The 20,985-nt window shown below is 43.0% G+C and overlaps 1 protein-coding gene across 1 annotated transcript in view; it reads left to right on the top strand.

The window, feature by feature from the left end:
* Positions 1-20,985, top strand: part of LOC119427474 (lysyl oxidase homolog 3B-like) — a 109,521-nt gene that overhangs the window by 25,593 nt on the left and 62,943 nt on the right. Inside the window, exons 5-7 of the mRNA XM_037695100.1 lie at positions 12,227-12,261; positions 15,608-15,626; positions 19,947-19,961. Of these exons, the coding sequence (XP_037551028.1) occupies positions 12,227-12,261; positions 15,608-15,626; positions 19,947-19,961 (69 nt within the window). The remainder of the gene's footprint in view (positions 1-12,226; positions 12,262-15,607; positions 15,627-19,946; positions 19,962-20,985) is intronic.

The following is a 20,985-nucleotide window of genomic DNA, read 5'->3' as shown; positions in this document are numbered from 1 at the left end:
TGTGCACACCCAGGAACTTGGTGCTGCTCACCCTTTCCACAACAACACCGTTGATGGATAGTCGAGCATGTTTTGTCTGAGTTCTCCTGAAGTCCACAACAATCTCCTTGGTCTTCTCTGTGTTCAGCAAGAGATTGTTGCGTTTGCACCAGGAGACCAGCCGGCTCACCTCGCTCCTGTAGAGTGACTCATCGTTGTTGCTGATGAGGCCTACCACAGTCGTGTCGTCCGCAAACTTGATGAAGAGGTTGGAGGGGTGTGATGGAGAGCAGTCGTAGGTTAGTAGAGTGAACAGAAGGGGGCTCAGCACACATCCTTGTGGAGCCCCCGTGTTCAGAGTGATGATGCTGGATGTGTTGCTGCCAACCCGTACTGCCTGTGGTCTTCCGGTAAGGAAGTCAAGCAGCCAGTTGCACAGTGATGTGTTCAGACCCAGACTGTCCAGTTTCCAGATGAGTTGTTGTGGAATGATTGTGTTGAATGCAGAACTGAAGTCGATGAAGAGCATTCTGACATAGGTGTCTTTCTTGTCCAAATGTGTGAGGGCTGAATGAAGAGCAGTGGCGACGGCATCATCAGTCGAGCGGTTTGACCGATATGCAAACTGGTAGGGGTCCAGGGAGGGGGGGAGGGAGGACCTAATGTGTTGCATGACTAGTCGCTCGAAGCACTTCATGAGGATGGAAGTGAGTGCAACCGGGCGGTAGTCGTTGAAGCAGGAGGGAGACGTTTTCTTGGGGACAGGGATTATGGTGGTGGTTTTGAAGCACGTGGGGACCACAGCCTGGCTCAGTGAGGTGTTGAAGATGTCAGAGTACACCTCTGCTAATTCGCCAGCGCAGTCCTTCAGCACGCGACCAGGTATGTTGTCGGGACCAGGAGCTTTCCGAGCGTTGGTCTTGCTGAATGCTCTCCTCACCTTGTCCGGGGACAGTGTGATCACCTGGTCTCCAGGAGGGGGGGTGGCTTTTTGTGCAGGTGTGCCATTCTGTGCCTCAAACCGAGCGAAGAACCTGTTCAGGTCATTCAGCAGGGAGGGGGTGCTGTCACAGGTCTGTGGAGAGGGTTTGTAGTCTGTAATGGACTGAATTCCCTGCCACAGGCTCCGAGAGTCTCTGCTGTCCTTGAAGTGTTGGGCTATTTTCTTGGAGTGCTGCCTCTTAGCTTTTTTAATGCCTCTGGACAGGTTGGCCCTAGCTGTCTTCAGGCCTGCCTGGTCTCCAGCGGCGAAGGCAGCATTCCTAGCCTTCAGCAGCTTGTGGACCTCTCCTGTCAGCCATGGCTTCTGATTAGCACGGATGGTGATGGTCTTCAGGACAGTTACATCATCAATGCACTTTGTGATATAAGCAGAGACAGTTTCTGTGTACTCCTGAATGTCAGTGAAGTTGTTGTGAGTAGCAGCCATTTTAAACACATTCCAGTCCGTGGTGCTAAAACAGTCCTGGAGTGCCTCAGATGAGCCCTCAGGCCACACTCGTATCTGCTTCAGAACTGGTTTGTTGACTTTAACCAGTGGTCTGAATGCTGGCATTAACATCACAGTCAGATGGTCAGAAGCACCAAGGTGGGGGAGGGCCCGGGCTTTGTAAGCTCCTCTCCGTGTGGTGAAGACCTGATCCAGCGTGTTATTGCCTCGTGTTGCAAAGTCTATATGTTTATAAAGTCCAGAAAACACACTCTTTGGTTCTGCATGGTTGAAATCACCAGCCAGGATGAGAAAAGCATCCGGGTGGGCTGTTTGCTGCTCACTGATGTTCTGATATAGTTTGTTCAGCGCTTCGCTCCTGATGTTAGCGGAGCTCGGAGGCAGATAAACAGCAGCTATCAGCACAGCTGAGAACTCCCTCGGTAGATAAAACGGTCTGCACTTTATAATCATCGGTTCCACCACCGGTGAGCAGTACTTGCAGACCACAACAGCGTTGCGACACCAAGCATCACTAATGTAAACACAAAGTCCGCCGCCGCGTGTTTTACCTTCAGTGCTACCTCGGTAGCATGTCCGCCGCTCGAGCTGAACTGCGTGGTCCGGGATGTTGTCTTTAAGCCAAGTTTCCGTGAAAACATAAACACAACAGTCCCTCACGGTCTTCTGAGTTGACTGAAGTAAGCGGATGTCATCCAGTTTGTTGTCCAGAGAGCGTACGTTGGCCAGTATCATGGAGGGGATGGCTGGCTTGTGTGGGCTAGCAGCTAGCCTCGCTCTTATACCTCCGCGCTTACCCCTCTTCTGCAGCCTCTCGTTCCGCTTGTGGCGCTTCCATTGTGGGCGCAGCGCAGCGGAGGGGGTCGGTGGTGGAGCCGAAGTTCTGAGCAAGCCGCTAGCACGCAGCCCCTCTCGAAGTTCAGAGCTAAGCTCGAAAAGTGAGCTTTTGCCGACATCAAGCAGCGATTCACGGCTGTATATGCGCTTCAAGACGTGAGCGCACGACGGAGACGTACAAAAATACTGCGATTTACAGGAAAAAACACATGAAAAAGCTGCATTCTCGGGAGAGAGTGTAGCCGCAGCGTGTGCACGCGCCGCCATCTTTTTCCTATCCTCTTCTCTAGATCAGCCAGGTTTCTGGGCTGTCACTGAGAAACACGGAGTTTGAGCTCCCTCCAAAGATTTTCTATAGGGTTTAGGTCTGGAGACTGGCTAGGCCACTCCAGAACCTTTATATGCTTCTTATGGAGCCACTCCTTGGTTATCCTGGCTGTGTGCTTTGAGTCATTGTCATATTGGAAGACCCAGCCACGGCCCATCTTCAATGCTCTAAGGTTATTTTCACACCTGACTCGTAGACTCGGTTCGGTTGGTGACCAATATTCATGACATTTTGTTTACATTTGAGCTGTTGCGTTTGCATTCACACTGCACTGTGCAGTCGAGCCAACCTGTTGAACCAACCTATTCCCCCGCTCGCCTGTGGGGGTGCTGCACAAAAACTACTGAAATAAACAACATAATAACCTCTGAAGAAACGTCTTCTTCTTCTGGAAATGAAAACAAAAATGGAGTGGCATCAAGTTTTAGCAGTTTTAGGAGTTATATTTTCTCATTTTTAAAAAATGGACTCAGCATGAGCAGAAGATGAGGCAGAAGACCATGGAGAATATTGGTTTTCACACAAGGCAGCTGATGGCTCCATATAAGGTCAGAGAAATGCGTGTTTGTTTGCCCTGCGCTGTACTCCACTTTTTGCTTGTGTAGCGGGGCCCGGTCTGTTTACCTTCACCCTGCACACGAACCGCGCTGGAGTTCTCTTCTACCGGACCGAGACCTAGGTTTTAGGCCAGACCAGAGTTCACCTTTTTGTTCCGTGACAGAGTTTGATGGCACGTTCACACCTCCTCAAACAAACTGGACTTTCTTATCAGGATTTGTGTCAGGAGCGAACCCAGAGTGCAGAACAGGGACTCAACTCGGCAGAGTTACAAAAAATAGGAATTTAATGATAAATGAAAGTACAAAATAACAAGCTGACGGGGCAGCAAAACTTACATGAACATAGGAAGGAGGCATGGGAAACTCAGGAGACACGAGAGACACGGGGAACTCGAGGAACCAGGAAGACTCAGGGAAAGACTCAGAGACCCAACGAAGACGACCGACGAAGAACAAGACAGAACGGACGGCTTAAATACAGGGACAAGACAAGACGTGATAACAAACAGCTGGGACGAGACACAGGTGACACTAATAGAACTAATGAGGGAGCACAAGGGAAACAGACACAAACCGGCCACAGAAAAGTACCATCCTTACATTTCTAGGAAAACAAGCTAGAGTTTGATTAAAGCGGACTAAACAGGGCTGGTGTGAATGCACCCTAACTGCTTTTTCGTTACCCTTAATCCCAATATGAACTGGAACCCAAATAAATATTACTGTTAATCCCATCATTTGTATCCTGAATAATATTTGCTGTATTTCTATTAAAATGTCTAGTGGTACTGTCTGAGTGGTTGTATTTTAGACTGGTTAATACTGAACTAGAATCTGAGCAAATTATTGTGTTTAAAAGTCTAATTTCTTACATCCATTGTATTGCTAAAAATAATGCTAATGTTTCTCCTGTGTATACTGATAACCCATTTGTAATTCGTTTTCTTGTCTTATCTGAAATTCTGGTATAACAAAGGCTATTCCTATTTCCCCTGTTGGATTTTTTGATGCATCTGTAAAAATCTGGATATGATTATAGTAGTTGTTTATATATATATATATATATATATATATATATATATATATATATATATGTGTGTGTGTGTGTATATCTGCACTGTGTTTGAATTTAAAATATATCCTTTATCCTTCTTCTTGTCTAAAAGAGTTAAATCTACTTTTGCATCTGGTAGGATTCATGGTGGTACTGCTGGCAAAGGCATCACTGGACTAATACTTAAATTGGTTATTTGTAATTCTTTTGCTTTTCTATTGATTACCCATCCAGAACTCATTGTCTCCTTTTTCTCTTTTTCCCATCATGGTTTTAAAGTTTCTATTGTCGGATGGTTTGACTTATTTCCTTGTAAACTGATCCAGTAGCTTATTGCTAATTGTATTCTCCTTCATTCTAATGGCATTTCTCCCATCTCAACTTTAATTGCTGCTGTAGGGGTGATTTTGAATGCTCCAGTACAAATCCTTAGCACTTAATGCTGAATATTGTCCAGTTTTTCCAGATGTGTCTTCACTGCTGACCAGTACTTCCATAATCTATATTTGATTTAATCAGACTTATATAAATTATTTTTAAAGCTCCTCTTTCTGCCCCTCAATCACTTCCCACTAAACATCTCATAATGTTTAGAACATTTTTACATTTATCAAATTTTTTTTCTATATTCAATTCAATTTTCAATTCAGTTTATTTATATAGCGCCAAATCACAACAAAGTTATCTCAGGGCACTTTACAGAAACATTCACATTGTTTTCGCTTCCCCGAGTGAGGTAGGCATAGGACACGTGCCACGCCCTCACCGCAGCCTAGCCTCCAACGGGTCTCAAAACTAATCCTATGGCTCAGGTATTACCCGCAGCCATTTCCTAGGACAGTTTTAGTTTTTAAGGCTGTGTTGAGATGATTCACCCAGACTGTTAACTTCCTCCGATCCTTGCACCACACCAAACTTTCACCTCGTGCCTCGCCCGACCTAGCAGCCGGAGTGGGGACGTTTGGCAGACGAGGGAGCGCAAGATAACGGTAGCTCATCTCCTGATTTAACGTTGCAATTGTTAATCGACCTGGCAATTTTTAGAGCCTTGGCACAAGACTCATGGGTGTTGTTCTATAATCAAAAGTTAATAAAACCGTTTAAAACCTCCCACATGCTTCTGTTGTTTCATTGAATCAAGTTTTCCACTTCCAAGAACAAAAGGTGTGTTTGAAATAAGAATCCATAATTTTACGTTTTGCTTCACTTTAATCAATAACTTTTTGCAGGGGAACAGCGGTATAGCACAATAATGATTACACTAGATTACACAGAGATTACATGATGAATAATTCTCACTCCTTAGTTCCTTTTTTAGTTGTTGACCTTCCCTGGGCGAGGTAGGTCTCAGTCCCTGTGGATGGGTTTGAACAGGCGCTTGGATCCCACTCTGCCCGGCATCGGACTTCCTTCAGTCCAGCCGGCCACGCCCGGTCTCCCTCAGGAACACAAGTACCCATACAGTTTACTTACTCTCTCTACCTGCCCCAACAGATTATTCCTCACCACAAAGAAGACCCTTCTACAACTCTGAGCAACCAGGTTTTTAATATAATTGATTTTTCTGCTTGTCAATTCATACACCACTGCTAAAATTTGGGATAAGGTTTTATTAAGGATCAATTTTGAGGAGCGTCCCCTTACCATGTTTTCTGAATCCGGTAAGAAGCAGATTTCCCAATCCCATTTGTTCGGATGTGGGCCACTCCTGGTCCTTGATCTGGTTCAATTTGAAGAAAAAGGGTTTCAGGTTTAATCTGGGCTGTTGAGTTTTGAAGAAATAGTTCCAAAAAAGAAACTTATTCTATCGGATTCCACCCCAGTTCTTCTCCAGCAAAAAACGTTCAAAATTGCCCTATTAATCCACAATTCGTCCAAAGGTTCTTCGGATCTTGTCCTGAGCTCCTTTGCTTTGTGAAGTGGGTCCCCAAACAGCAGAGCTTTCTCTGAAACCCTCTGTTTATAAAGCCTGAAATTTTGACTGACATCTCTCGGCCAGTCACCCCATCAGGCTTAACCCACCCTTTCTGGGCTGGACCTTAGTCCGACTTCACGGGCTTCTTATGAGATTTTGCCAGTCATTCCTAATGCATATTAAAATCTGGGTGTATTTTGTTAAATAATGCACAGTCATTCTGTGCTGTCTTATGCTGATTGGCTCAGAGCTGTATTTTAGGGTTTTTCCCCTTGCGTAACGCTCTTACTCATAACGTCTTTTCCAGAACATTCACGAAGCTACAGGTTTTTTCCATTCAACATTCATCATGAATAAGCTTAAACACAGAGTACATTGTAAAATCATAACGATTACATTCTAAAATCACAGAGTTTATAATATCACTTGATTATCTACTTGTTTATTGACTTTATTATAACCACATATTTCTCATTCATCTGAAACTGGTACTTTTTATTGAAAAGAACATTCTTTGCTCTGCTTTCTTCCCTCCGCATGTGCGTGTCTTAGGGAGCCTGTGTGTATGGCTGTGTGAGCTTGCGTGTGTGTGTTTCTTCAAGCGGGCCTGTGTGTGTGTGTGCATCTTAGTGAGCCTGTGTGTGTGCTCGTGCTGCTCCACACATGGCCCTGATCATCCAAGGCATTGAGGCATGATTTAGCAGAATAACACAAAATAACATGTTCTGACTTGTTCTTTCTTACAAGATCAGGCTGAGCTCCGTACATATTTGACAACATACATAAAAGCCAATTAGTAAAGTTATCTATCTAAGGAATCCAGCAGACAAGTTGAATCTTGGCTTCTTGTAGTCTCCCATCCTGAGCAAGCACAGTGGCAACGGAGGAAAGGAAAAACTCCCTTTTAAAAGGAAGAAGCCTCCAGCAGAACCAGGCTCAGGACAAGTGGCCATCTGCTTTGACCGGCTGGTTGAGAGGACAGGAAGGAGAGACAGACGAACACAGAATGGTAGGTCCAGGTATAGGTCCAAGTGTATCTGAAAGACAAAAAAAAAACACATAAGGATAGAAAAAATAATTACAAATACAAAACAGGTTGAGTAGAGTAAGTAAAGACAGTAGCAGAGTGAAAATTGTGGTCAGTTTGTTCTCCAGCAGTCTAAGCCTATAGCAGCATAACTAAGGAACAGCTCAGGAAACCCAAGCCAACCCTAACTATAGGATTTAGCCAAAAGGAAAGTCTTAAGCCTAGTTTTAAAACTAAAGAATCAATTTTGTTGTGTGTTTCCTTGACTGATGAAGCCTTCCGGATCGAAGGTGAAACGTTTCAGCACAAAAAAAAGAAACTGTCCAGATGACCTGACTGAAAAATGTTGTTTTGACTCCCAACATTTGCCAAAGTTTCTGCATCACCTCAGCAGTGAAGTGTGTACCTCTGTTGGAGTTGACCCGAGTGGAAGTCCAAACCATGTGAAGATGTGGTTCATCAGTAGATAAGCAGTGGTGTCTGCGGTGTCATTTGCTGCCGGTAGGCTTTCAACCCATTTGGTGAACGCACAGGTCACAGTGAGGAAATATTTATTTCCTCTGGTCAGTTTAGTTAGTGGTCCTACCCAATCGATCTATAAATTGGACCACGTAAAGGTGATCCCTCTGCTTTGCAATGGTGCTCTGTGAAGGGGTGTTGCAGGTTGGAACAGACAACAGACCAAACATCCTTTGATGTAGTCATTTACATCTTTGCGCATCCCTGGCCAATAAGAAATTTGCTTTAACACATTGAGAGTTGCTTTGACGCCTTTGTGTTCTGAAGACGGAAGGTCATGGGCATGTACCAGCATCACCACTCTGTGATCTCGAGGCACAACGAAAGAAGATGAAGATGTTGGATCGGGAGCAAAGACGAGCATGCCTTTGACCATTTTCAGGTATGAGCGAACCTTAAAACAGTTCAGGGTCAGAGTCAAGTTCGGTCAAGGAAGGAATGTTAGTATCTGGATCAGCCAGGTACTGAATCATTTTCCCGATGGCTGCATCCAGAGACTGAAGTTCCATGAGGTCCTTGTCCATAAATGCAGGTTCCACTGAAACTGTGTTGTTCACTGGTTGTGGAGCAGTAGAGGTGGTAGCTTCAGCACGAGAACGTGTGAGAGTACACACCTCTGAGGAGAGTGGGTCTGGGACATAAGCAGGCAACCAAGAGGGGTCGAAAGACCACCGGGTACCATTTATGGCACCTCTTTTGGCCAACGAGTCTGCAAGATAGTTAAGCTCTTTGTCCTGTCCTGGCACATGTGAGTGGCCTCTGACCTTTTTCCAAAAAACTTGTAGGTTGTGAGATGTCACCAAGTGATCACATGCCATGGACAAGTCCTTGTGTTTCACTGCTTTATTGTTACACATGAGAAAGCCTTTATGTTTTCACACAGCAAGGTGAAAAGAGAAACTCAGCCGTGCATAATTGGAGTCTGTGCAGATCACCAAAAAGTAAACAGAGTGTTTTACTGCGGTTTGCAATGCCATCAATATGCCTACAATTTCAGCATATTGTGATGATTGTGGGCCTAGCTTAAAATGTAAGGTGTGTTGTTCCCCATTGTAGAGCCAAATGGCACCAACACCAGCTTTGATAACAGTGTTGTGGTGGAAGGAACATCCATCCACATACACAGTTGTCATGTCCTTACAAACATTTTCATCAAATTATTGATGATGTGGGTCTTCAAAGGCGGTGGCATGTTCGACAGGTGTCTGTACCAAAGGGGCATCCTGAGTGCACTGTTGGCAGGCTGCCAAGTCTGTGCCCAGAGGGGTTCTCTTGTTTTGAGCATAGCGAACTTCTATGTCAAAACTGCAAGGCCATAAGCCATGAAGCCACACATGCATTTGTCACCACACCATCTCTGATACGTTGGCTGTTTAGAGTACTGGTTGGTGTTGTGTTTCCATAATAGTCTTTCGTCCACCTAGATAGTTAGAGAAATGTTTCACTGCCCACACAGTGGCTAACAGTGCTTTCTCACAGTCAGAGTATTTCAGTTCAGGTCTTGCCAGGGTTTTGCTGGCGTAGGCTACTACATGTTTGTCCTGGTCATAGAGTTGGTACAGACCAGCACTCAATCATTAAGTTGAAAAAAAAACACTTCAAGGTAGAAGTCTTTGTCACTGTTGGGGTATGCCAGACATGGTGCTGAGCACAGCTTGGCCTTGAGGGCATCCATGGCTTGCTGTTGAACATCAGACCACTGGAAAAGCGCATCCTTTTTGAAGAGTTCGGTTAAAGGTTTTGCCAGATCAGCGTAGTTCTCTATGAACTGGCATGAGAAGTTACAAACACAAAGGAAACTACGAAGTTCTTTGAGGTTGGAGGGTGTCTTAAGGTTGGCAAGGCCTTCGGTTCTACTAAGTTGGGGTTGAACATCATCGGGACTGACAAGTAGACCGATGTATTCCACCTTAGCTTTGCACCACTGGCACTTCAAAAGTGAGATCTTTGCACCAACAGCTATGAGTTGATTCAGCACGTGGTCAATCTCAGCTAAGTGAAAGTCAAGCATGGGTTGGCGTAGAAGGTTGTCCTCTACATAGATGAGGGTTCCCCGTTCCCTTGCATCTGGACACGCTTTGTTTAAGAAGATGTTGAATGCAGCTGGTGAGTTTGCATAGCCAAAGGGGCACCTGGTGAAGGTGTACTGGCGGTTGGCAAAGGTGAACGCCAATTTATGTTGATCGGCTATATGCACTGGGATTGTCCAGAACCCAGAAGCCACGTCAAGCGTGGAGAAGTACTTGGCGTTGATCACCTTAGGAAGTTCTTGTTCGAGTTGAGTCATCAGCCATCTGGAAAGAGGAACCTGTTGGTTCCGCTTCCGGTAGTCGATAGTGAGTCTCCATTCTCCATTGAGTTTGAGAACAGGCCACAAATGTGCAGAGTAAGTGATGTTACATGGCCGTATTATTCAATTCTCCAAAAGGTTGTCAATGATTTCTTGTACGGGCTCATAGGCTGCCAAAGGAATCTTGTACTACACATAAGTAGGAAGAGAATTAGGTGGAGTTGGTATGCGGACGGTGTGGATTGAAGTCAAACCACAGTCCAAAGAGTCGACTGAGAAGGACTCTTCATATTTGAGAAGAACCTGGCAAAGTTTTTCTCTTTCTTCATCATTGGTAAGAGTGTCAGCTTGGGAAACTACTTGTTAGATATGTGATTGGACTGAAGGGTGGAGCTCAGAGGATGGTGACTCTACAGGTGTGTCTGGTGTCTCTGTGGTCATACTCATCAAAATTACGTCAAAGGTTTGCATCTGGCCCTTGTTGGTGAGGTCCACACATCGAATGGTGTCAGAGTCGAAATCAGTGATTGAGAAAAGGGTGATGGCTTTGGATGGTTTTGCATACAAAATTTGGGAGACTGCAACGAAGCCAAGATTCAACTTGTCTGCTGGATTCCTTAGATAGAGAACTTTACTAATTGGCTTTTATGTATGTGAATGTTCCTGTAAAGTGCCCTGAGACAACTTTGTTGTGATTTGGCGCTATATAAATAAACTGAATTGAATTTAGGGCTGTAACAACGAATCGATAAAATCGATAAAAATCGATGATTAAAAGCGTTGGCAACTGTTTCGCTTACCCAAGTGAGGTAGACACAGGACGTGTGCCACGCCCTCACTGCACCCTTCTCCTCCACGGGGTCTAAAACTAATCCTAAGGCTCAGGTATCACCCGTAGCAGTTTTTTTAGGACAGTTTAGTCTAAGGCTATGTTGAGATGATTCACCCAGAAAGTTAACACCCTCCTATCCGTGCACCACACCCAGAATCACACCTCGTGCCTCGCCCGACCTAGCAGCAGGAGTGGGGACGTTCGGCAGACGAGGAAGCGCATGTTAATGGCTGCTCATCTCCTAATTTAGCGTTGTAATTGTTATCCAATCTGGTTTTGTTTAGAATCTAGGAATAAGATTCATGGATGTTGTTTTATAATGAAAGCTACGAAACCTTTAAAAACCTCCTGAACTTTTGTTGTTAACATTGAAACAAGTTCTCCACTTCCGTGAACAAAGGGGTGTTGAAATAAGAATCCAGAATTTTACGTTTTGCTTTGCTTTAATCAATGATTTGCAGGGGGAACAGCGGTAAACACAATCCAACACAATGATTACATTCGATTACAGTGGATACATGGTGATTAATAAGTGGCTCAGAGATTTAGTTGGACTCCAGAGGTTGATCAGTCCACTTGGTAAGGTGGTTCTCGGATCCTGAGGAGGGCTGGGGAAGCCGACCATGCCCTAGGAGCCCCTAGGGTCGTTCTGACGCACTTAAATGCTCCAAAAACCTTCACAATCACCCCAACTCACAACCTGATCCATTATATACTATCCCTTACCACTTTTAACAACCTTCGGCAACCCCGAGCAATTGAATCCAAAATATAATCAATCTCTCTACTTGCGATTCTGTAGGCTACCGCTCTAATTTGAAATAAAGGTTGACAAAGGACAAAATCTTTGAGACTTCTACTTACCATCACTCTCTGAAGGAATTCCTGAGAATTCCGGTGAAATCATCCTTAAATGATCATCACTGACATGAGGCCTCTGTCGATGGTTGAAGACGAAGGCTTCACTACCTTGATCCACATTTTTAATCCAGGTTACAATATTCCACACTTTTAATCCAGGTTACGCTCTTCCCTCAATGACACATTTTACAAAGCAGCTACATATTGTGCAGGTATAAAGATACATTTGTATATATTTTTGTGTACATTTATTTTTTTAAAGCTATTTGACTAACTTTTATTTTTTATTATTCAATATTTTACTAACAGAATAGTCAAATAGCAACCTGTTTTTTGTGCGAATTGCTATGTCAGTCAAATGTTCAATTTTGGAATAAAGGGGTGGAAATTAAAACGTTTTATTTTTTTGCCGATTCATCGATTAATCGAAAAAATAATTGGCCGATGAATCGATTATTGAAATTATCGTTAGTTGCAGCCCTAATTGAATTGAAAACATGTTCAGTATAATAATAAACTTTATTTCTATAGCACCTTCCAACAATGCCTTTCATTGACCAAGGTGCTTTACAAGATAAAACAAGATTAAAAACAGGACACAATAAATCAGTGCAAATTAAAAACACAGCCAGAATATGATCAGGGAGAGGGAGTTTGGGATGTCTCCCAAGATGGGTACATTCAACTCAAAGTCATGGAAGCTAGTGCTTACTAGCCAACCTAAAGGAGTGGCCTTAGGAATCAGAATGTCTTCTGCATTGGTGTTACAGATGGAAAGGCAAGAAATCCTGGAGTTGAGGCCCGAGAGGGGTGTGGCCTCTAAGGAAAGTCCTAAGTCGAAGAAGAGTGGGGCAGGTTGGAAGAAAGCCTGTGAATGTCTAAGAGTTTGTCCTGCTAGGATGTGTATTGGCATGGGTTTGTTTTGAGTATGAGCTGGTACCGTAATGTGTTGACTGTTGGCTACCTGACAAGCTTCAGGGATTGTCTGTCCAGATCGGAGATTGTCCAGATCGGGTACAAGTGTGTCCTGAGGAACAGTTGTCAGGGACCACAAAACATTGTTGATGGTATCCATTTGAACACCAAGTCAGACTAAGATGTCACTGCCTATATACACAGCATGAGGCAAGTTTGGGACCACAAGAAATGGATGGGTCAGTTACTTATGATTCCATTTTATTTTGAGGACACAGATACCCCCACTTGTTAAGACACAAAAAGATTTCAGGTCATTTTGGAAGCAGAAATACTTTTTAACCATCTGGAGGTCACAGTGATCCTGCACCAAGGCATCATAGAGGTCATGGCTGATGGAGGACTTATCCGTCCAGAGAGTTAGGACAACATTGTTCATGTGGGAGTTCTGTATCTCAAGACCTTCAACACCTGTGGTAGGTAGTGTTCACTGGACTGTGAGGGACCTAGGGAACACAAGAAATTGTCACGTTGGGCTAGGGTCAGCGCCAGTGGTTGTGCAGTGGTGGCTGGCCCTCCTGTGGTGGACGTTACGACCTCATTCACCTGATTATGGCTTATCAGGTTGTCTGATTGGTCAGAAGCGTCCAGCTCAGCGCACTGGAAATCTACTCTGGACAGAGTGGTTTCATTGAGGGCATACGGCTTCACGTCCAGGGCACATGGTTGGAGGATAAGATCTCTGCCGACCCGATTTGCCACTGATTGCAGTTTCTCAAACAGTGTGGCAGACATTAGAGTTATTTCTGCCCCAATGTCCAGAAGGAACTTTTTTGTGACTCCTTTTTCAGTTAGGTTACACAAGAACTGTTGTACTGGAGGTTCCACCGGAATCCTAGAGTTATCATTCTCAAATGAAGGGTCGTCAACATTCATCTGGACTATTAAGACAGCACTTGGTATGCGTGACTGGTCAGTTTCTGATTCTGAACCATAAAAGTCAACATCAGAGGTCTCTACCTCAGCAACAGGGGAAGAGCTGCGATCTGCAGTTGCCAATTGAGTATCTTCCCCTATGGCTTGGGGTTCCAAAGGTAGAGTAGCAACAGTTGGACTGTTAAGTTCAGGAACAAGAGACACTATTGATAAATGGACTGTACTTATATAGCGTCTTTCTATCTTATTTCAAGATACTCAAAGCGCTTTACACTACAATCTGTGTCCTCATTTACCCATTCATACAGCACTCTACTAGATCTCTACAAAGCTAATTGAACAAATCATTCTAATGAGACTAATCAGTGCTTTAACTCACATTCAAACACTGATGGGACACACATCAGAGGCTAAGAGGGGTTCAGTGTCTTGCCCATGGACACTTCGGCATGTGACTGCTGGTGGATTCGAACCCCCAACTCTCGCATTGGAGGACGACTGCTCTAACCATTCAGCCACAGCCGCCCATAGATGATAGAAGGTCAGCCTTGTTCTGTTTATTGTCTTTGCGTATTTCTTCCAGTATACGCATGACAATCTGCCTATCTTTTTGGCTTAGACCGCTGAGGTCTTCCTCTTGAGGATTGGTTGACTCCCTTACCTTTTCAGGATGTTGCACACGCGGTGAGACTGGTTCTTTCTCAGGTCGAGAGCAACGGTTCTGAAACTGGTGGGTCTGCCTTGAAGGTTGGTCGTGATTTGTGAATTTGTGGTTATATATTGGAGAGTGTCTACCCCCGATAATCTCTGTTGTAGTTTTGGTAGTTGGGACGTGGATGGTTTTGGTTCTTTAAAGAGTCTGGATATTTACTTGGGCCTTTACCCTGATGAGGATTGTCAGGCTGAAATACTGTTGTGTCCCACTGGATTTGGGTGTTGGAGGTGCAAATTTTTCCCGGTACGAGTCAGAATATGCACCAGTTCCTTCAAGTTCTAATGGCAAAGAACTTGTATTCATCATTAGGACAGCGTTTGATTCAACCGATCTGGCCTGTTTTAGCTTCTGGAATGCTAAAATGGCCCAATCGCGTAGCTGTTGAATCGTGGTGGTGCGAGGGTCAGCCATTATGCCTAGCTGATGGCTGACTGATGGATGGAGATTTTGGACAGACAGAGTTCAGAAATTAGGGTCTTCTTCCATCTGAGGTTTATTTCGCGAACCAAAATAAGCATGGAGAAGCCGGTAGTAGTAGTTGTTTGATAGTTCATGTCTGTCTTGTCTGACTGTAAGGGCTGATGCCAGTCCAGACTGTAGGACAAGTTCAGAGAACTCTTTCTCTAGAGCTTGGCGCAGGAGGAATAGACTAGTCCGTACCTGAGTCGGTTGACGGTCGACCAACTTATTGACCTCCCTACTGGCTGTCAGCTTAATCAGATAGATGTAGTCCCGGACAGTAGTGTCAGGAAATCTTTGAAGTTGGAAGTCAAGGTAATCAAGATAAGCTCTGGATGTTGACCACTTGGTGAGGAGTCAAAGCAGCTGATGTTTTTAGCAATTTTGTCCAATTCTCTGTCGGATGGACCATGCTGGGCTCGGTTTACCCTTTGGTCTGAAGGGGGGTCAAGTCTAGTGACTGTTGGTGTAACTGGAGGGTAAGTCCAGGTTACCATGGGGGAGTTAGGCCTGAAGGCATACTCCCCTGCTGATCTACTTGCCTGGTCCAGGTCATCAACATGTGTTGGGTAAACTCGAGGAGGGGTCACGTTCACCGGAGGAGGAGATGGTCCGCTCCTCACTAAATGTTTTGCACCTGTTTCAGGGAGTTCCTGAGTGGTTGAGCTTGTAACATGTTTCTGGGTTCTGGAAAGTTGATTTTGTAACTGTTGTATCTGTTTGTCTTTATTACGTAATTGTTCTACATGACTTTTGTTATCTATCTTTATACGATCCCGATCAGTGTCAGCTTGTTGGAGGGCAATGTGAATGTTTGTTTTGGCTTCCAACTCTTGACACAGTCTGTCTTGAGTGTCTGTCAATATTTGTTGGTTGGTTGGTTGCGAGTCGTCTTTTACCTCTGTGTGTGCTTGACTGAGGAGGTCCAAGTTTTGTATTAAATCAGATAGTTCTGTTTTCATTTGGTTCTCATTGGTGACCATGTTATCATATTGTGTTTGAAGAAATTTGTTTGCTTCTTTTAATTGACCCATCTTTTGCTTTTTCTTTTGAAGAGTGTCCGCAGCTTGAATGACCAGGTTATGGGTAAGTTCCAGTCATCTGGCCACAACTATCGCCAAGCTTCCTAGCGTTTTAGTGGCCTCATGACCTTTGGGTATGTGAACCACAACATCAGTTGCTAACTCAACTGTGATCTGTTCAAGTTCATTAGAGCCCTGGTCTTTAATTTGGTCCCAATAATTAGGATTTGTTTCTGAGGTTAGATCTTTTAGGGCTTGTGTCAATAAAATAAATGGGTTTTCTGGGACAAGCTCTTCAGAATTACTCATGTCGGTTGAATCGTCTGGATGGCTTTCAGCCATGATCTTTTATGTACATAAATGAACAAAGTTTCGGTTAGTGTTATCTTTAACTGTATCTTAATTTATGTGGGTTATTTGAATTGAATAGCTAGTTAACTGGTTAAAGAAATTAACTTTTATTGTTTGAGTTTGTTTGTCATTTTGTTGTTTTTGTTTAAAGCTTTTGTTTAAAGGTTAAACAGCCAAGAAGCTTCCCTTAACAACTGAATGCTTTGCAGTTATTTATTTCACAAGTTAACTTTTAAGCTATAAAGATAACACAATTCAAAAGCAGTTAAGCAATTAAGATTGGATAACAATTGAAAGATTTTGAACACAAATGGTTATGTAGTGTGCTAAGGGCTAGGTTAGCTGCCCTTGACTACAATATATTTTAATAAACAGGTTCTCTCTTTTTCAAATTAAATTACCGCCGTGTGACCGAGGTAACTGTGCGTGGATTGTTTAATCAGTGACATCCATCCATCCATCCATCCATCCATTATCTTTACCCGTTTATTCCAATTTGGGTCACGGGGGTCGCCGGTGCCCATGTCCAGCAATCACTGTGCGAGGGGCGGGGTACACCCTGGACAGGTCGCAAGTCCATCACAGGGCCTAATCAGTGACATGAGACGTTAATTTCCTTTGACCCATCAGAATAAATGCGGTCATTTATTGAACAGAATCAAAATTTAACATCAAAACATTGTACACTTGATTAGCTGATCTGGTTCTGATTAATAAAACTTGGCACGTTTTACTTAATAAGCCAACATAACTTGAAGAAGGCATCTAGACTACTGGCAAAATAGGAAAGTTTAAAGATGGGAAATGAAGGAGTTTAAATGGAGAGAAAATATGGATGAGGGAAAGTGTGTTGACTAGGAATGGCACTCTTCACCCGACCCCAGCTCAGCCCCGGTACACTCGGTGCGTGGCGACTCATTACCTTTGCAGAAGATAGGTCAGCTGGTCCATTTCAACGCTACCTTTCAGCGTCTCCGGTCAGGATGGCTGAGAATCGTCCGAAATAGTGATGGTACTCCGTTCAACAGAATAAGCTTCCTTAGAAGTTGTAGGGCGTTACGCCCGGGTGAGTTCACAGCGAGGCGCTGTGACTCCAGCTGGGATGGACGGACCCTCGTCTCACAGTCAAATCCATCAGCTATTGATTAAATCTGAAAGTTCCTTAGGAACTCTCAGGAAGACTTCAGTCAGAGATTCCACTCAGAAGTGGAGTACTCCATGAAAGACTGAAGAAGACCACAGGAAGACTCCGGTCAAAGACTAAAGAAGACTGAAGACTGAGAAGTTCCAGGAAGTGTGGACTCTTAAAGAGTTCTCACTTCTGGTCACTTCAGGACTTCCTGATTGGTTGAAACAACCAACAGGGGGTGGTTCTAGTGATGTCAGAGGGTCATTACAAGTCAAGAAAACAGCAGGAATGTTTTAGAGACTTTCAGTACAGACAGAAGACATGTTATGGCGAAGTAAGAGCAAGCAGGTGCCAGTAGCTTCTTATTTACCGTCTGCTAGGTTTAAAAACAATCCACTTCGTTCTATTAACTTCTTTCTGACTTTCGACCGACATCACTACTTCTCATTTCAGACAGAAGATCAAAATGCATAATTACTTTGTAACTAGACATTTAACTTGATTTCTAATTTAAATGAGGATTAAAAAATCATTAATACTGTTTCACAGTTGATTTAAAATTAGTGGTTCACTTCAACATTTAGAAATGGTATGAGCTAAACACACTTTTGATTTATCAAGATATTGTAAAATAGTAATGATAATATAAAAGAAGACTGTTCTTTCAATTGATTACTTCAGGATACAATTAGACAGTCTCTGGATGAGCTAATTTGTATTTCTGGATTCAAATCAATGAAATAACAGTTCCTGTCCCATGAAGGTCCTCAGTGGCAGGTTTTGGTCGGAGGCCGAGTTCACTACAGTTATTTACCTTTCCCAGCACAATTGTTAAAAGTTAAGAATGATTACACTTATTTACAAATTTGAGGTAAATATGCTGATAAATGATTAAAATACACAAAGCAGGATGAAATCAACTCAGTCTTAACCTGTTTGGTTCAAGAATTATGTGTTCACTATTTTTGTGTAATTCAAATTTTTGAAAAGATGAAAAGTTTAAAAATAGAAATCATAAAGTGTAAGATTTGGTTTGACCATTGGAGGGCAGTCAGTTTTAAGGGCTGGGACAAGGCGGTGTTTTAGGAAAGGAGGGTGGTCTGTGATGAGATTCGACCTCCCCTTTTGCTTTATAAAGTGTACTTCTCAAAATGGCAACCAGATGGGGTCTTCTCTTGGCCAAAGAGGTAGGATGGGGTAGCGTTTTTACCTTTTACCAGTCAACCAAAACAGAGCAACACTTTAACACAGCATTTTCATCAACCAGCAACAGTCACACAGCAAAACACAACTTTTCAAATCTTGCTACACTGCGCATGCCCTTCAGAGCAATTCGTCCACCCAGCCGGGGAAGCGTGTAGCTCTTGAATGCAACACAGACCTTAATTTAAACAGTTTCAAAACCAAGTTAAAACTTAAACCCCAACCTGAGGTGTTTTTTTTTAACGCCACAACAAAACACAGGTTAAGTCTTGACACAATCTCTGTGACTTTATTCACAGAGTAACAAATCCGAACGGTAGAGTTTCACCGTTCGTGAACAACACTGGTTGCTGGGCAACCGCTACAGGTCACAGTACGGAACGGAGTTTTCTCCGACCGTAGGTCCTGGACAACTTTCATTTTTGAAGCAGATCGTGGCGGATCCGCTAAGGAAAGTTAACAATCTCCTACCTGAGTTTATGCTCAGGGGTTAACCCTTTGGGTAGCTAATCCAAAAATGCTAACACGGAGAACGTCAGGATATCATTCAGAGTTTACCGGGACTCGCAGTAACTCTGAAATATCCTGAGAGAAAAGTCTCTAACCCTGGGACTCACAGGCATCAGAATCTCTTCTCCTCGGCCGATTACAACAATATATTCAAAATAATGCATGCATAACAGATCGAGGAAGTTAGCTTTTCCAAGTTTCTCAAACAACCCTTTACGACACAAAAAGATGGCTCGTGCGTCCACTAACCACCTAAAAGTGTCCAAACATACACAGAAAGCCCAATATTACCATTTTTTGAAGAGTCCAAAAGTTCAGCAGAGTTATAGAACATTTTAGCTTCTTTGAAAGACGGGGTTTAACCCGGAAACACTGTAGCTTGCTTGCCGTGAGCTTTCCAGTCTAAAAGTATCTGTTATAATTGTTGACAAAAATACTCAGCTCTAAAGGATTCACCACGTTTTTAGCGTATTAATTATATGACAATTTAATTTAGAATATGGTCTCGCGCGGAGGCACCAATTTATGTAGAGGAAGGGGTCCTCAGATTGTTGAATTTTGATTAGAAATTTTATTCTGAAAGGGGCACCACTTGCTTTCCGGTTCTTAAGCAAGAAAAATATAAACTCAGACTCAAGTTTACGCGTTCTAGTGAGTTCTTTTCGTATTAAATTCAAATGTCATATATAATAAAAATGCTTAGAGTCAAAGTACAATTTTGTGAAGTTTATTTTCGATTTTGGTAAATATAAGTGATCAAAATGATGAGTACAGCTGAAGAATGAATAATGGCTTTAACTTGACAATACAAGAAGAGGTTAGGGAATTATCTTCTAATCTTTAATATGGTGAATTATGAGGTTCAAAACCAGAGTAAATTGTTATCTATAAAGTTAACTAAAAGAAGTGTTTTGGCTAGATGTATTTGTCAATTTAGGAAAACTTAATTCTAATTAATAATGATGAATTTTGCTTAGACTGAAAGCTTCTTATCTTGAGCACCAGACACCAGCAGAGAGAATGAACAGCTTTTCCTACTGATTTGAAGTTTTAGTTCAACCGCATGAGGGTTACCAGGGACTCTCTTGAAATGAGTTAATCGTCAAAGGTGGATATCCCTTGCACTGGACATCAGCTGAAATCTGGAGTCGAGTTAACCGGCTCCCGAAGGGTCAGTTGAAGTGCTCTCGGAGGGCTGCGTTTTCTCCTTCTGGTGACAAGGTACAGTACCTTTTGGTGCTTCCTTGAAACATGAGACAAATCTCTGGAACACTTGTCTCTTTTCTGCATGAACTTCTTATCTTCTGGAATAAATTTCAATTGCTTGACCTTTCTTCTTCAAAAGCTTCCCCCAAGACTGCTTTAAACTAAACGTCAGAATAACTTTTCTCTGACTTAGAGGCGTTAACAATATTGATGGTTGACCCAATCAAAACAGAAAGGGTGGACCTTTGTTTCAGATTACTGTTTTATTTGAACTTTAATAACAATATTAAAACAAAATGACTGATTTAATCTGCTTTGGTAAATACTCAATATAACAGCTAGATAATTAAGACTTCTAAGCAGTTTGACTCATCCATAAACATTTTCATTAGAACTTGTGTAAACAACAGTTGAAACTTCTGATTACAGCAGTTTTACAGCAAAACATTCCATTCTGTTCAGGAGAATGCAAAAAATTAAATTGTTCAGAAAAATAACTTCTACTGTGGGATGGCAATTTTGTTTCATACATTCAGTGCTGCCAAAAGAGTCCTTGAGGAACAATAGGGTGGTTCTTTCCCACACTCTAAACTGCAGGACAAATCCTCCCTTTTAGGAAGAGATACACATGACACTCAGATGTTATATTTCAAAGGTCAGATGAAAAGGTTCTCATTCAAAGGGCCTTTCAGCTTTGGTGAAATCATAATACCAAGTGTGCAATTAATTACAATAACAGATTTTTGTTATTCACTTTTTTTGTAACATGGCTTCTTACTGTCCAGCTTTGGGAAGGAGAGACAGTCTTACTTTCAAAGTGTCAAAAGAATAAAAGCTGATGGTAGAAAAACCTTGATGTGTCCCTACACACACACACACACACACAC

This window comes from Nematolebias whitei, chromosome 21, assembly GCF_014905685.2.
Source record: "Nematolebias whitei isolate Nwh7 chromosome 21, NemWhi1, whole genome shotgun sequence".
Classification (NCBI taxonomy): Eukaryota; Metazoa; Chordata; class Actinopteri; order Cyprinodontiformes; family Rivulidae; genus Nematolebias; species Nematolebias whitei.
The sequence above is the reverse complement of the archived record's forward strand: the minus strand, read 5'-3'. Positions and strand labels throughout refer to the sequence as shown.